This window comes from Corythoichthys intestinalis, chromosome 15 (assembly GCF_030265065.1).
Source record: "Corythoichthys intestinalis isolate RoL2023-P3 chromosome 15, ASM3026506v1, whole genome shotgun sequence".
In the NCBI taxonomy this organism is placed as follows: domain Eukaryota; kingdom Metazoa; phylum Chordata; class Actinopteri; order Syngnathiformes; family Syngnathidae; genus Corythoichthys; species Corythoichthys intestinalis.
In genome coordinates this window covers 44,116,351-44,133,733 of record NC_080409.1, presented here as the reverse complement: position 1 = coordinate 44,133,733, position 17,383 = coordinate 44,116,351, and the positions used below count along the sequence as shown (strand labels likewise).

Sequence of the window (17,383 nt, the reverse complement as noted above, 5' to 3'; positions counted from 1 at the left end):
TTTTTCACGCCACAAAGCTCGCTATTTTTACAGCTCACTTGCTACTTTCCATGTCGGCTATCGTTTACTTCGAACACATGAGCGAACGTGCTCTCCACGAGAGCCAAAGTGCAGTGGGGGAGAAGTTGAGAACAGGCTGCTAATGCCTCTTTTAACTTCTTCACACCAAACATAAAATACACGACAGCACACCCTGTGGCGAAACAATGTAGTACAGTTCCAATCAGTCATACAATAACACTCAACAGCTGGTTAACAGCATTTGCTAACGAAAAAAATAATTAAATCTATTAGTGACACCACAAGCAATGACAAAGAATGTTTTTTTACGGAGTGTAAAGCTTTCGGTTAGCGGTTTAGCGAACATACCTCCGGTGAACATTTCAAAATAAAAGCACGTCATGTTCGTCATATAAATAACGATTTCTGGAGTTAATCCCACATACTTCAGAATTAATATTATAATATGTAGAGTAAATACTACAGAATACAGATTTTACACTAAGAATATCTTTCAAATGTCACTCTTTATGACAAATATGATTGGCAATGAATAATTATTATACTATTATATATAGTAGTATACTATAATAAAAATGCTAGAATTTTTTTTAAGAATTGTTTTGAATGATGTTGGAAAGGCAAAGTCAGTGTTCTGAATCTGTTTACTTTCCATTCTTTTGCACTAATAAATGCTATCAGCATTTAACCTCATTGTTTATTTGTGATTAATTATTGTTATTTACATGATTATTTGTAAAGAATGTAAGTGTTCCAAAATGGTTTTGTGAATTAATAAGCGTCAAGAAAATTTTCAAAACTAGTTGACTGGCCAATCAGGACAAAATTTATCGTTTAGGACAGCCCTAGTGTACCGGAACATATTTTCTCCACACCATTCTCACCTTTTTAACCCCTGACCCATGAAGAGGGCCCCTGGATATGTTCGCCTTAGGCCCCAAAATTGCCAAGTCTGCCACTGTGTACAACGTCCCAACTATTTTGGAATTGGCTTTGTACTTTTGTGGAAAAATGAGACAAAATTCTCAAGAATTTTGGGAGAATATTTGATCAACTGTCAAAACAACAGCTGATCAAGTTGGAAGGTGTGTCTCTCGTTACATCCATCAATTGTAATCCAACATTTCAAACTGTGAAAATAATACTATTAGTCAAACATGGTGTCTATACTGTGATAGTCTGGATCTGCTTTGGTACTTCGGGACCTGGGCAACTTGTTGGAAAATATTCGGCCATTACTTGTGGCTTCAAGCTGAAGTGCACTCAGTTCTGCTGTAGGAGCAAGCAAGTCAATTTTAAGTAGCTTGATATACTTTGGTTGTACGTATTTGTCTATTTACATTTGTTTGATCTTAAAGAAATGGGGAGGGGGGTCTAATTTAAGAAAATGGCATATATTCTTTACATGTACTGTAATTGTAAGTGGTCAAAAATAAAGTAAGATGCCACCCTCCCATTGCATGTTGATTAGCACACATCAAAGAATGTATTTTTAGACTTGGTGACTGATATCAAATCTGTCTGTACAGTGATGAGCTGAACAACTCTATCCGGCTTGAGAGCCCTACATTGGTTTTTAGAACCTTTTTTCCCCCTTTGATAGATACAAAAGTCAACCCAAAAAACATCCGGTGGAAACTATGGTCTGACAAAGTCTAGTCAGTTGGTGGAAAAGTTTGAGGTGAGAATGTGGCCCCAGTCCTTGAGGTCTCAGTAGATTGCAAGTTTCTATTTGTGTGAATGCGTGCTTGCACATTCGCAGTATCTGTGCATCAGGTTGAAACTACGGAGCAATTTTAAAATTGCAGCTTTAAAAATGATACCAAATCTCCCACTGTAATAATCTGTAGTGACATTTTGTGAATGTTATATTTCAAATCAGGTTTTTTTTCAAAAAAGTATGGTATTATTTTTTATTTTGTAATGACATTGGTGCTGTGAGAACTTTAATTCATAGTGTGACCACCTCAAATGAGACGTTTGGCAACCTCTGGGGATCCCCATCAGTGTTCAGTTAGTGCAGGGTATCTCATTGCTCTAAGTACATTTTTACGCTTATTATTTTGTCGTTTCGTTAACAGTGACACTTACGATTTCACAGCAAAGAAATGTAACTTGTAGGCTCTAATAAGTCACAATTGGTCTCTTTTAAAAAAATATATGTTATTAGAAACACATATTATTGCCACTGATTTGAAAAATCTATAATATTTAGTATGTTTTGAGGGCGGCATGTTTTATTCGCGCGATGCACCCTGTGGGTGATGACGCAGTTGGGCTCGACTGAGAGAATAGCTGTGCTAGCTAGCAAGTAAAGCTACTATCACGACTGGCATGATTTTGTCACATTCTGCTGCTGGTCAGATTGCTTTATAACAGAGCTGTGGGATGAGTTCCCAACGTCGTACAAGCATCTAATTCCAGCTCATCAGGACTATCTTTAAACCGATCCTAGGCGGCTTGCCGAGATATTGACTTGCTGCCATTTGACATTTTGTAGATTCCTTTGTTGCTAGTTCATTTGTCTGTCTCTCAATGCAGTTTTCCCTCGGGTTTTTTGTCCCGGACCCTTTTTGTGTCTCCCTTTTCACGATCGCGTTTTTTTTCGTGTGTTCAATAAACCCTTTTACGCAATCCCTATATTATTGTTAATAATACAGTGCCCTCCATAATTATTGGCACCCCTGAAAAAGGTGTGTTTTTTAGCTTCTCATAATTTTTTAAATTCAAATAATATGGGACCTTAATTGAAAAAAGAGAAAAATCCAACATTCAATACAAGTGCATTCATTCAGTGGGGAAAAAATCCCACATAAAGAAAAAATTATTTGACATCAAATAATGTGTGTCACAATTATTAGCACCCCTGGTGTTAGTACTTTGTACAACCCCCTTTTGCCAACAAAACAAGGTCTGGGGACTGAGATGGCCATGGGAGGAGCTTGATTTTGTGTCTGGTGAACCGTTTCTGTGTAGATTTGGCCATATGTTTAGGGTCATTGTCTTGCTGAAAGACCCAGTGACGACCCATCTTCAGCTTTTGGGCAGAGGGCAACAGATTTTGATTTAAAATGTCCTGGTATTTCAAAGCATTCATGATACCATGCACCCTAACAAGGTACCCAGGGCCTTTGGAAGCGAAACAGCCCCACAGCATCACTGACCCACCCCCATACTTCACAGTGGGTGTGAGGTGCTTTTCAGCATGCGCATCTTTCGTGGCACGCCAGAGCCACTTAGTGTTTGTTGCCAAAAAGCTCAATCTTGGTCTCATCTGACCAAAGCACACGGTCCCAGTTGAAGCCTGGGACCGTGTGTATTATATCTTTAAACAAATTAAAGATTGAGAACACTTAATAAAATTAAGTATAGAACGTTTAAGGCAAATTTAAAATACTACAAGAGATGCTAAGGCAATACAAATACTAATAGAATAAATCAGGGGTGTCAATCCAATTCCACAAAGGGCCAAGAGGGTCCTGGATTTCGTTCCAGCCAATGAAGAGGTTATCTTTTCACCAATCTGATCTACAAGTGTAATCAGTTGATTGCAGTCATGTGCTGCTTGTTTCATCAGAAAATTCATTGGTTAATCTGTTTGCACATTCTTGGTTGAAATGAAGTCCAGGACTTTGAACTGGATGTGTGTGTGGATGTGACTGGAAGGTAATGGAGCTGGCGGAGAACTGGAGTGATGTAGTGGATGAATGGGGTATGGGTTATGATGTGCGCGGCTGAATTCTGGACATGTTGGAGTTTATTGAGGGTCTTTTGAGGGAGGCCAAAGAGGAGGGAGTAGTAGAGCAGTAATCCAGGCGGGAAGTGACCAGCCTGTGAACCAGAACTGCAGCAGAAGTTGGGGTGAGGGAGGGGCGGAGGCGATTAATGGTGCGTGGGTGGAAGTGGGCCATCAGGGTAATGTTATTGGTGTGCTATTGAAACGAAAGTGTGTTGTCCAGGATTACTCCCAGGCTCTTGGCTTGGGGGGAGGGTGAAACAGTGGAGTTGTCAATGGTACGGGATAGGCTATTGTTTTTAGAGATTGTGGATTTGGAGCAAGTGAGGAGCACCTCAGTTTTATTGCTGTTGAGTTTCAGGAAATTATGGGTAAACCAGATTTTTACTTCTGTGATACAGTCAAACAGGGATGAGGGCGAGAGAAAGGAGGAGGGTTCAGAGGTGAGGTACATTTGGGTGTATCGGCATAACAGTGAAAGTGGATGTTGAATTCACGAAAAATGTTGCCAAGGGGGAGGAGATACATGATGAAGAGTAGGGGCCCGAGGACAGAGCCCTGGGGCACACCAGAGGTAACTGGGGAGGGGGTGGATTTAAATGACTTGAGTTGGATATATTGGGTGCATTCAGAAAGGTAGTATGAGAACCAGTTCAACGGGGTGCGGGTGATGCCAATAGTGGATAGCTGGTGGAGAAGTCTGGTGTGATTAATGTTGTCTGCTTGCTGTCTGAAGTGAGCCGCGTTTTCTAATTCCTTGGTCAAGCCAGCAGCACTTTCTTTTCAGTTGTGTTTCCCTTTCAGGTTTTACCGCATAGACACATGTGGGTTGCGATTGCTTTATAAGGAAAATCATGACTTTAGCGCCACGCGGAAGTATAGTCCTGTAGGCTACATGCTCTTCTGTCGCATGGGAACCATGGGTTCAAATCCCACTGAAGACCTTAATTTAATTGCTTTTCCTGCTCATTTTGTGAAATATCGACAGTGCTGTCCTGCTCTGGTTCAAATTGGAAGGGCACAACCTACGACATGTTTATGTGGCTAACGAGTGTCACTGTGAATGTACGGCAGTGCTGCTCAGTGACGTCACCGCACAGGGTGCATTGCATCGTCAACAACAATGGCGACCTACTAGTTAAACTAATTTTTCAATTTTATAAAAACGAACATATTAAGAGGGGTTTCAACATCAAATCATTATCTCATACTAACATTCCTCTTTTAAGAACTACACGTCTTTCTGTCCGTGGTTCCCTTGAAAGGAGTTTCAGAAAAAACATCAAAGATGGATAGCGCCCTTGAAATGGCAGCCTATGACTGTCTTAAGGCCGAGTTATACTTCCGTGTCAGACCTACGCCGTCAAGGATGAATCGAGTTACGACCCTACGCCGTAGGCTTACGCGCGCCTCTCGAATTTTCTAACCTTCGCGTCACCTAGACGTGTATGACGTGACGAAAACGGACTGTGATTGGTCCGCTCAGACTGTTGTTTCCGGTTTACCGCGAAAACGCTGCCATTGTAGAATAGAATCAAACATTATTTTCTACACGCAAAAATGCACCAAGCCGACGGGAGTATCATCGGAGAGCAATTCTCGTCAAGACATTATTATTGTGATTGCCAAATGGCAAGGTCGGCGATCGGAAAAAAAAAAATTTTTTTAAATGGAAGAACCACCGAGACGTGGGTGTTTGGAATCGAGTGGCCACACGAAGCGGTGACCCAGTCGGCCAAAAACTGCCAACTTTTTATCACTTTATGTCGTATTTTTGGTTGGTGCACTTCATCATTTACTGTGTACATATGTTTCAAGTATATGAAGAATAAAGCACAGATTTGGTGTCAAAAGAGTTGTTTTGATCTTTAATTTTCAATAACAGACAGTTCACACACACAATACATCATCACTGATTGAGAGTGCCTCGGTGCTTTTTATGATAACCTTAAAATCAGTTAAAATCAACGCAGTTTGGGAAGTTCCCTAGATGCCAGAAATCTGCTATGGCTTCCCACTGGCTGGTTGTAGGACACGGCAAACAAATCGGGCTGGAGGGCTTTGCAGACCTTGAACGCAGTGCTCGACGCCAGTTTGAAGCTAGCCGCCACAGCTAGCTCTCTCCACCCGAGTCTAAAACTCTCTGTGCGGCATCAAAAGTCGGCCAGACCGCCTCGAAACCGTCTTCTGCGTCGCCTGCCCGTCAACATTTGTATGTTCAATATTTATTCAGTGTTGATGAGCAGAATATTTACTTTCAAGAGTTCCATCTTGCATTGTTTATTTTTTCTCCGACTAGCGGAAGTAAACAAGCATGCCCCAAAACCGTACAAACATAACGCCACATCCCTCTAGTGGCTTGGCGGTGAATTACAGAGCAACGCGTTCCCTCACCGCAGAACTATCGAATGTCGAATGACACCATAGTCGCTACGCCGTCACCGCAACACGGGAGTATAACTCAGGCTTTACTGCCCTTTGCATTCATGGTACTTGTTTTGCAACCTAACACAGAAAATGCCAGCAAGTTTGTAACTGTCATCACTTGACTGCGATTGTACAGGTCACGGTTGAACTTTCTGGTGGTTACCCCTGCGATTTTTGTGCAGTTATTTCCAAAAGTTTTTCTTTTATCTTGTTTTATTCTGCTGGCTGCAGTCATGTTTGTATTGCCAAAGAAAATCAGTTGTCTTATGTGGATAAATTACAGTATACCTGCTCAATACTTGCTTTTTCCATTCATTCATCCATCCATTTTCTTTCAAATTAATTCAATCAGCAGCCACCATAAAGCACTTGTATTACCCAGGAAAAAGGTTAGCTAAATGAACGAAAACTGGCCGTTCCAGTCTGTCATCTCGAGTCGTAAGTGTATTATGACGTGATATTATTAGCGCTATCAAAACTGATTACAACAATGTTTGGTTGTTTTTTTGGGAAGCTTTTTACCAAGACGTCATTCATCATTTCGGACAAACAAGGCCACACCTCTTTTAAATCCTTTTGATGACTTTGAACTTTGATAATGTGACCAGGATCTCTTTCTCATTTCTGTCATTTCAAAGCAGAATTTAGAAGAGCAGGCAATATTTTTGAGTTTGTTTTTATTATTATTTGTAAATCGTGGTAATAATGGCGAATCATCATCATCTTGGAGGGTTTTTTTATTGGGCAACGATCTGTAAGTTGGCCTCTTGTCTCCTGCACCTGCTGTTGTTGATTGCGCTTATGCAGCCATCACAGTGTGCCCCAGCCTATGATGGTGTCTTCTGCAATGCGCTCAAATCAGCCATCAGTCAAATGGACATCATGAGGAAGACTTCGGAACAACTACGACACCTGATGGTGACAATAGTAGCACTATTTTTCATCCTGTCATTATCCTACTCTCCCTTTTCTTCTTCCGCTCCTTCTCCTTCTTACCATCATCTCGCTTGCTATCCCACTGAAAGGTTTCCAAGCAGTGTTGTTTTCGTAAACAATGGCGATAACGGAAAATATTTTTACGTGACGATGACATCATGATGACGAGCTAAAAACGTGTCTTTGGAGACTGAACCATAACGACATGGATGCCAGTTGTCGTCTGACAAGATAAGAAAAAGGCAAAAATTCACCAAAGTTTCCATCATAAGATCAAAATGTGTGATATTTTCTTATCGTATCTGTAGGCCTGTCCCGATAACAAATTTTGGTGTGCGATAATTTATCTCATAAATCATTGCGATATGCGATATTACTGCGCCCCCCCAATTTTTTGTTTTAAACCAATTTACTAGGGCTGTCAAACGATTAAAATTTTTAATCGAGTTAATTACAGCTTAAAAATTAATTAATCGTAATTAATCGCAATTAATAGCAATTCAAACCTTCTATAAAATATGCCATATTTTTCTGCAAATTATATATATATTCTGTAAAATAAATTGTTGGAATGGAAAGATAAGACACAAGATGGATATATACATTCAACATACGGTACATAAGGACTGTAGTGGGCATTTCACTCTACTGTCATTTAAATCTGTCTATGCTGTCCTCACGCCGAAGCGTCTACTTTTTCCAAAGCTAGACAGCTAGTGAACGACGCCTTAATAATCAGACTTCTTCCTTTTTTATCTGATTTATTAATAAAATAGCCTCAAACCATTGTCCTCTTTAGACCGTCGTAAAACTACCAAAAAAAAGTACATTGCATTAGCAACAACGTTAGCTTAGCACGCTATACAGGTTCACTAAACATAAACAAAAAGCGTCTCATACCAAAAATATAACATTTCGCTTACAAACATAATATGTACATTCTTTACAACAACCATACTTACGGACAAATCTTGTCCAAGGATCATATAAGCACAACATTACAACGTAGGCGTCAGCCTGAGACGTCGTGCAGCAATATTGAACTGGCAAGAAAACAATAAACCATGTCGCAAAGCGACCACAAGAGTTCGCTGTTAGACAGCACAGCCTTGCTGTAAAACTTACCAAAAGGCAGAATACTGTCTGAGCGGGACATGTGCGTTAATTGCGTCAAATATTTGAACGTGATTAATTAAAAAAAAATAATTACCGCGCGTTAACGCGATAATTTTGACAGCCCTACAATTTACAATAACATAGTGAGAATACAGTATATATTAATAGATCAAGTACACCCATTTAAACGCGATAAGAAATCACAACTAAAAACAATAGACCATGCCTCTTAAGTAAAAGACAACAATATTAATACCGCACAGAAACACAGAATAAATAAAATGTGTTTTTCAAGAAAAAAAAATACAATTGCAGTTAATAACATAAGCATTTAGGCAAATGAAAACTTTTCCCCTCATATATTCTGCAATGGTGTTCCATAGGGATGCAACGATACAGTTAAGTCACTGTTCGATACGATTTTCGATACAGGGGACACAATTTTCGATCTGATTCAATACATTTAATGCTCTGGGGGGGGGAATGTATTTATTGTTTCTTTTTTTTTTTTTTTTTTTTTTGTTTTTTTTTTTGTTGTGCAAACGAGCAAAAAATAAATTGCCATCATATAAACATGCATTTTAGTGCATAATATTTATGTGCTTACTTCTTACTGATCTGAAGACATTTTGTATAAAAGTGCTGAGAACAATCTTTGCTGTTTGTAAAGTGAGGCGGGGCACACTGTTGATTGCTACAGCTCTCTTAGCAGCTAGGTTTGCTACATGAGCAAGACATCCTATTTGTGGTCCGAATACATCTGTGTCACGTACTGAATTAACAATATTTGCAGCATTATCTATAGTCACTGGTATGGATTGATTTGGCCTTGTTAACTTCCATTCAGTCATGGCGGTTTATAATTCATTGATGTAGTATATAGACCCCACTCACCAACGTCACACAATGACGTGTCGCTGTATTCTGCCACCATATTGTCCGTCATTGTTTATCCGTATTCTCAATGGTTTCAATTTGTCGTGCAATTTATAGTGCAATTCATGGAAGCCCTGGTGCTTTCAGATGCTGTAAACTCATTGGATGTGTCAAAAGGCGTTATGTGGAAAAGCTTCGGTCGATCCATTCGCCAGATCCATATTTGATGCCTAAATCGATATTTTTCGACCCGCTGTCTTCGCCGTCTCTGCCTGACATCTGCTACCCTGATATTTACAACTATCTTGTCCACAGAAACTCAGCGTATTCTCACGAAAGTTTAAAAAACTTTAACAGCAGCACTCTAAGCAACATTACCCCCGTGTGACCCTTTACTTCCAATTTTCTAAAATGGCGACAATCAATAAAAATTTTTTTAAAAAGTTGACTGCGATGGCCTACGCTTCAAGGATAGGTGGATATTGGACTATTTCTTCAATAAAATACGCAACAACTGTGTCTGCCTCATTTGCAAAGAGACAGTCGCTGTTTTCAAAGAGTTCGATGTGACGCGATATTACCAACCAAGACATGCTAACATGTACAACATTACAGGGAAGATACGCAGCGAGAAATTAAAGCAACTTGAAGCTAGTTTCATTTCACAGCAGCAGTATTTCGCAAGAGCCCGAGTGTCGAAGGAGAACGCCACAAAGGCGAGATTGTTGAAATATGAATTTAAAAAAAAATAATAATAAAGCAAATGTGACACAGAAGGGCTTGCTAAAATTTGTTTAAATATATTGTTCTATGTAAATCTGGCCCCCTTTGCAAAAGCTTTGGATACACCTGTTTAACTGATGATCCGTAGACGAGGCCAGCTTCTTTCACTTGGTACCAGCTAAATATTATTCAAAAAATAATGATGGCGGAAGAAATAAACATCTTGAATTTGAAACTGTATGTTGTCGGCGATTAGCCTCGCAATGATCTTAATTGTGGTTGTCAGCCCAAAACCCTCTAAATATATATTAAATGCATCTTACCAGATATAAAATGACTACTACATAATCTGTGGTGATCGTTTGGTGCCCAGTTTTCTCGTCAAATTGCAGCAGTCCATCTCGCTCTCCTCTCTGGGTCTCTCGGAATACGGTAGAACTTCAAGTCTCTCCGTCTATCTTCTCTGTTACTGCAACCATCCACCACACACGCCTTCACCATTTTGATTATTAATGTTAACGAGCAGAACAACACGCCATAATAGGAGGAATTTACGTAGCGGTAATGCTTAAACCCGACGAGCTGACGGACAATATGGCGCGGAGGCGTGGTTGTGACGTCATGTGAGTAGGATCTATAGTCACTAGTATGGATTGATTTGGCCTTCTTAACTTCCATTCAGTCATGGCGGTTTATAATTCATCGATGTAGTATATGGACTACGTGTCCCATAATCACTCTGGGCTCACGTAGCCAATGGCATGGGACGTAGCACATCTAGTTTGCTATTTCATGATATCTAGTGTGTGCACGCATTAAAAAAAGTTAGCAAACGAAGTCACATCTGCTCATTACTGCACAACACCAGCATATGACAATCGACTTTCATAAACAGGACGAGTTTGAAGCACAGCGCTCTTAATTTGCCACGCAAATATCCTGTGTTGTGCCGAAAAATAGCCGCCCCGCGTGAAATGTCACCCCTGACAGGAGCGCCTACACGTCAACAACACCGGCACACCGGATGGTCCGCAGTCAATCCGGAGCACTGGCACGGCCGGTATACATTGAACAATAGGATATAATGGGAACGATTGGCTCCGGCACTAGTTTTTGCCGGACCTGGAACGAAGATGCGTTTTGCGCAGTTGGTAACAAGGAATCCGAACTTTTAACAGCATGTCTGCCGCACGCGCGCACACACGTGCACGCGAGGCGATAAATCGCAGCGGAAAAATTACCGCCTTAATTTTTATTTATCGTGTGATAAATGGAATTATTGCATATTGCGACAGGCTTACGTATGTGTAGTTAGCACTCATTTTAGCAGTGTTTGGGCGTGTCACTCATTTGACGTGCTGGCCTCCCCCCGGCCCCGTCCCCCATACAATGTTGCTTTAGCCTTTAAAGGTCTGTGCTGAGTCATCATCATACACGAAACTAACTTGTAGCGTTAGCATAGCGTTCGCGTTAGCGAAGTGTTCGTGTTAGAATTAGCATTTAGCACGGTGACTTGGTGAGTGGTTTCTTAAACTCTTGGGAAACTTTACATACAGTTCGTGGCATCCAGGTTAATTAAATTTTTTGCAAATCAAACTGTTTTCCTGGTGTGTTTGTGTATTATTGTCAAGAAGATTGTCCTTGTCGACGCTACAATTATGTGCTCGTCTGTCAATGTTTATTTCAAATTGTTGGAAATCTTTTATTTATACATGGACTAAAACTTTTAAAAACTATAGACGAAAACATTTTGATAATTGTTGACTAAAACTTGACAACATTTGAGTTTTCGTTGACTAAAACTACGAAGGTGAATGCATTTTGAATTAACTAAAATATAACTAAGACTAATATGTATTTTTGTTCAAAAGACTAAGACGAAAATTAAAAGAGCTGCCAAAAACAACAGTTTCCAAGTGAAACTTTTCCTCTTGTTTCAGCATAATGAACTTGTGGAGGTCTTGCTGGAGGCCCGACTGCAAAGTATTCCTGTCATACAAATGACTGCTGCTGACTTCGACTCATTGAAGGTACTTCGTAAACCAGTATTTATCAAACCGATGTGGGCTACGTATACAGTGGCTGTTTTTTATGGAACATGGGAATATGGGCAGCTGCCCGGAATGGCTCTCTCGAAGAAGCAAATAGACTGTTGGGACTGAATATATATGGCGGAAAACTCAGACAAGACTGAAAAAGCAGTTTTTGCTCTTGCACTCCTCTTTAAAAGAAACTGCTGTATTTTAAGCCAAAACAACTGTTGTGTTTGATAGAACAACATGTCTATATGCTGCCGTAGCAGATTCATGACACATGAAGCCCCCGAATTATTTTTAATTTGTCCGTTTTACCCTGGAAACCCCGTTTACAGACATTGCGCAACCGCTTTTTTTCAACCCAGCCATAAAACGAAGGTAATTAATTATATTTTTTATTCAAAATGTCATTTTTAGCTTCGAATCATTAAGTGATGTCTAATATTTCATTTAGAAAAAAAGACTTTAAAAAAAATTATTCACTCACATATTTCAAACTTTTAAACAAATGACGTCACAATGAAAAAAATGGAGTCTATAAAAAAAATCAAGGATATTTACCTCATAACTATCGCTTAATTTTATTTTATTTTTTTGTTACTGTCGCATTTTCTCCGATATTTTAGATAAATAATCGATCCAAACAAAGAAAAATGGGGGAAAAAAAGTTTAAAAGGGTAAATATATATTTTAATTTGTCCGTTTTACCCTGGAAACCCCCGTTTACAGACGTCGCACAACCGCTTTTGTTTCAACCGATTCATAAAACGAAGGTAATTATATTTTTTCATTCAAAATGTCTGCCATTTTTAGCTTAGAATCATTAAATGATGTCTAATATTTCGTTAAAAAAAAAAAAAAAGACTTTAAAAAATTATTCACTCACATATTTTAAACTTTTAAACAAAGGACGTCACAATGAAAAAATGGCGTCTGTAAAAAAATCAAGGATATGTACCTCATAACTATCGCTTAATTGTATTTTGTTTGTTACTGTTGCATTTCCTCAGATATGTTAGATGATAAATGATCGATCCAAACAAAGAAAAATGAAAAAAAAAAGTTTAAAAGGGTAAATATATATTTCAATTTGTCCGTTTTACCCTGGAAACCCCCGTATACAGGCGTCGCGCAACCGCTTTTGTTTTAACCCAGCCATAAAACGAAGGTAATTAATTATATTTATTATTCAAAATGTCATTTCTAGCTTCGAATCATTAATTGATGTCTAATATTTCATTTAAAAAAAAAAAAACGACTTAAAAATTATTCACTCGCATATTTCAAACTTTTAAACAAATTATGTCTCGTAGCTATCGCTGAATTGTATTTTTTTTTTGTTACTGTCGCATTTTCTCCGATATGTTAGATGATAAATAATCGATCCAAAGAAAAATGGAAAAAAAAAAAAAAAAAAAACGTTTCAAAGGGTAAATATATGAAAAAGAAAATCTCGACCACTCCTTGATGTCTGCAATTTCTGCATCGCGACCCTTGTGATATTACCATGTTTCACCCATAAAATCTCCCAAAAAAAATCCAGCTGTGGCCATTCACATCTGTGTCTTGACACTCGATGATACATGCTACATGGAGTTTTTGGATCGACACAAGGTAAGTGCACGATAACATCTCGTTAAAGTCATGGCGTCTGTAATTCTGCTTTCGCATGCTTTCACCTCCAGATAGGGTTTTGCTATGTGATTTTTTTTTTTTTTTAAATGCCCTCCTGTTCAAAATTTTTGTTCCCCCAGAAAATTGAGATTTTAAGCTTTCCAATGATGTATCACACATACATATCAGACAATTTTGAAAGTATGCCAAATTGGGGGTCTCAGAGCGGAACTTTGAGTCACCTGAGTGTTTTCCGCCATATAGAGTTTTCATACAAACATGCTACATTTATTTGTCTTTATAGGCCAACGAGAGTCTGTCTCAGCTGTACACGCACACTTTAGCCTTAAAAGTGCATGTGGACTGGCTTAAGGTAGCCACAGAAAACGTCAGCTTGCCCTCCGAAGCTGCGAGAGACGCCAGCGTTCGCCTGCTGAGGCTGGCAAACCTTGTCAGTATGTCTCTGACCCAGGTGAGGCTTGTGACTATTTAGTCACATCAAAGACAACTTGGGATATCAATCATGTACAATAACTTCTAGGGCTGCATAATATTGGGAAAAAAATGACATTGTGATTTTTGTTGGGGCTTTGCGATCTATATTGCGATACTATGACTAGAAGAATTTTCAGCGGATGACTTGAATAGCTCTGTTTGGGAAGACTTGGTTGACTCACCATGACCACTTTGTAGTACCGGGTTACGAACGAGTTCTGTTCCTATACTAGCAACGTAACCCAAATTTCCGCGCAAGTTGGAATCAACCCGTTAAGTACCCTTACAAAATCACTATCGAAAAAGGCCAAAAGTGTTGTATTTGGTTTAGTGATGGATACACTGCTCTCTGGTGGCAGCGTTGGGTCTGGCTGGACTGACGAGCAGACTCGTCTGACATGGATAAAGGACAGCTACGCTCTGGTTTGGCCCACATAAGGCTGTAAGTTGTTTCAGCTAATTCATGTTCGTGTATGCATTTGTCATTAAGTTTAAAGCTACAGTTTGTGAAGTTATGTGTGAGCGATTTGATATGAGAATTGTATAGTATACTGTGAAGTATGGGGGTGGGTCAGTGATGCTGTGGGGCTGTTTCGCTTCCAAAGGCCCTGGGTACCTTGTTAGGGTGCATGGCATCATGAATGCTTTGAAATACCAGGACATTTTAAATCAAAATCTGTTGCCCTCTGCCCGAAAGCTTAAGATGGGTCGTCACTGGGTCTTTCAGCAAGACAATGACCCTAAACATATGGCCAAATCTACACAGAAATGGTTCACCAGACACAAAATCAAGCTCCTCCCATGGCTATCTCAGTCCCCAGATCACAAGCCCATTGAAAACCTGTGGGGTGAGCTGAAGAGGAGAGTACAGAGGAGAGGACCCAGGTCTCTGGATGATTTAGAGAGATTCTGCAAAGAGGAATGGCTGAAGATCCTTCTTCCTGTCTTTTCAGATCTTGTGAAACATTATGGGAGAGAGATTAGGTGCTGTTTTGTTGGCAAAAGGGGGTTGTACAAAGTATTAACACCAGGGGTGCTAATAATTGTGACACACATTATTTAATGTCAAATAATTATTTCTTTATGTGGGATTTTTTCCCCACTGAATAAATGCACTTGTATTGAAGGTTGGATTTTGCTCTTTTTTTTTTTTAATTTTTTTATTAAGGTCCCATATTATTTAGAAAATAAATTATTAGAAGCTAAAAAACACATATAGTAATTATTATATATCCAATAATTATGGAGTGCATTGTACCTGACCCAACCCACTCCATGCTTTCAGAACAGACATCATTTATCATTAAAAACAGTATCGCTTCCAGTTTTTCTTGATGTCCCATTTTGCAATTTTCAGATGAACACTGTTGTGCCTTCTCCTCCTCCACCGCCAGTACTTCCTGTGGTCTACTCGGCTTTTGACGATCTCCGATACTCTGTGGAGATATCTCGCTGCTTGGATGTGTTCTGTCACTGGGCCAAACGGCTCATGCGCTATATACGCAGGATGGCATCTTGTCCTGGAAGATGATGAACCGTTTTCTAGAATTTTAGAGTCTGAGGTTTCCCCTATGTATGAATTGGTGGGAAAAGATGTGTTTCACAGTATTGCTTAGCTTGCGGTTGTTGTTGCCAAAATGTTAGCAACATTTTTTTTTTTCAAAATGTATTTTCAACAATGTTATGTATCTTGCTCATTGACATGATGCATGTGACAAATAAAGACAGGCTTTCATGAAACAGCAGAAGGTACGGTACATAATTATTCTCCATGTTCATTGTTTTTCAAATGACATTTTTATTTTGTCGCGTGTCATGAGACATAATTTAATGTAAAAAATGTGTGATGGTGGAAGCAATGGCGTAGGTTTGCATAGGGATGGTAAGGACAAAACACTACCAACTTTTCAGGAATCTCACATTTTTCTCAAACCTTATTTGCATTGTATAATGACTTCAGTTATATAGGTCATTTAGATTGTCTTCCCATATGTTTTAATTGTTGTAATTGATTAAGTGAATTATTTTCATTATGTTCAGACTTACTTACAGGATACCTCTTTTCACTTGCTGGATGTGCCGTTCCATTTTTTTTTTTTTTTTAACTCCTAAACGCACATTTGATTGGCTGATGACTTGACCCCTCCCCCAAACACACACACATTAGATATTAGAGATATTAGGGAAATGAGATGGGGTTTTTTTCATCCAGCAGCAACCACTGTAAGAAATGTAAAAAGACGTCAATGTTTGGAAGTGGAGAACACACCACTAATTTTGCTACTGAAAGTCCGACCTGCAGCAGAGTTAGCATAACATTAAACTGTGTGAACTTGTTAACCTGTAAAACTCGAGTAGGAAGCTGCTTAGAGAGAAGTGTTCTCCTGGATGTTTTTTACTGTTAACATTAAATTAACTGTGAGAAATGTAGTGAACTGAGGTTTACCGCCCTTCTCCCTAATTTTACTTTTTATTTTATTTTTGTGGTCTTTATGAAGCCCACAGGAGCTTTCAATTTTTTTTTTTTTTTTGTTGAGTTTGACTGTGCTTGTTGACAAAAGCTTTAGTATTTTACTTTGATTTCTTTATTTAGACAATGTTGGTCTTAAGAATGTCTTAAGACATTTTTTTTAATTCCTGAATTGTAAAGAGATTATTAATAAGCTTGTATTTATTGTGTATGTTAATATAATTTAAGTAGGGCTGTCAAAATTATCGCGTTAACGGGCGGTAACTAATTTATCAAATTAATCACGTTAAAATATTTGATGCAATTAATGCACAAATGCCCCGCTCAAACAGATTAAAATGACAGCACAGTGAAATGTGTACTTGTTGTGTTTTTCTGAGTTTTGTCGCCCTCTGCTGGTGCTTTCGTGCAACTGATTTTATAGGCTTCAGCACCCATGAGCATTGTGTAAGTAATTATTGACCTCAACAATGGCGGGCTAATAGTTTATTTTTTGATTGAAAATTTTACAAATTTTATTAAAACAAAAACATTAAGAGGAGTTTTAATATAAAATTTATATAACTTGTACTAACATTTATCTTTTAAGAACTACAAGTCTTTCTATCCATGGATCACTTTCACAGAATGTTAATAATGGTAATGCCATCTTGTTGTGATTTATTGTTGTAATAAACAAATACAGTACTTATGCACCGTATGTTGAATGTATATATCCATCTTGTCCTATCTTTCCTTCCCAACAATAATTTACAGAAAAATATGGCATATTTTATAGATGGTTTGAATTGCGATTTATTACGATTAATTAATTTTGAAGCTGTAATTAACTCGATTAAAAATTTTAATCGTTTGACACCCCTAAATTTAAGTGATGTTCAAATAATGCAATTTTAATTTGCTTACAAAATCCGGACTTTTTTTTTTCTGGAA

General features: G+C 38.7%; 1 protein-coding gene across 1 annotated transcript in view; it reads left to right on the top strand.

The window, feature by feature from the left end:
* il11b (interleukin 11b) overlaps window positions 1-17,068 on the top strand; it is a gene marked incomplete at its 5' end in the record, with an annotated part of 35,504 nt that extends 18,436 nt beyond the window's left edge. The window contains 3 exons of the mRNA XM_057858755.1: window positions 11,776-11,865; window positions 13,790-13,957; window positions 15,338-17,068. Coding sequence (XP_057714738.1) covers window positions 11,776-11,865; window positions 13,790-13,957; window positions 15,338-15,511 — 432 coding nt within the window. The remainder of the gene's footprint in view (window positions 1-11,775; window positions 11,866-13,789; window positions 13,958-15,337) is intronic.
* Between the last annotated feature and the right edge of the window lie 315 nt (window positions 17,069-17,383).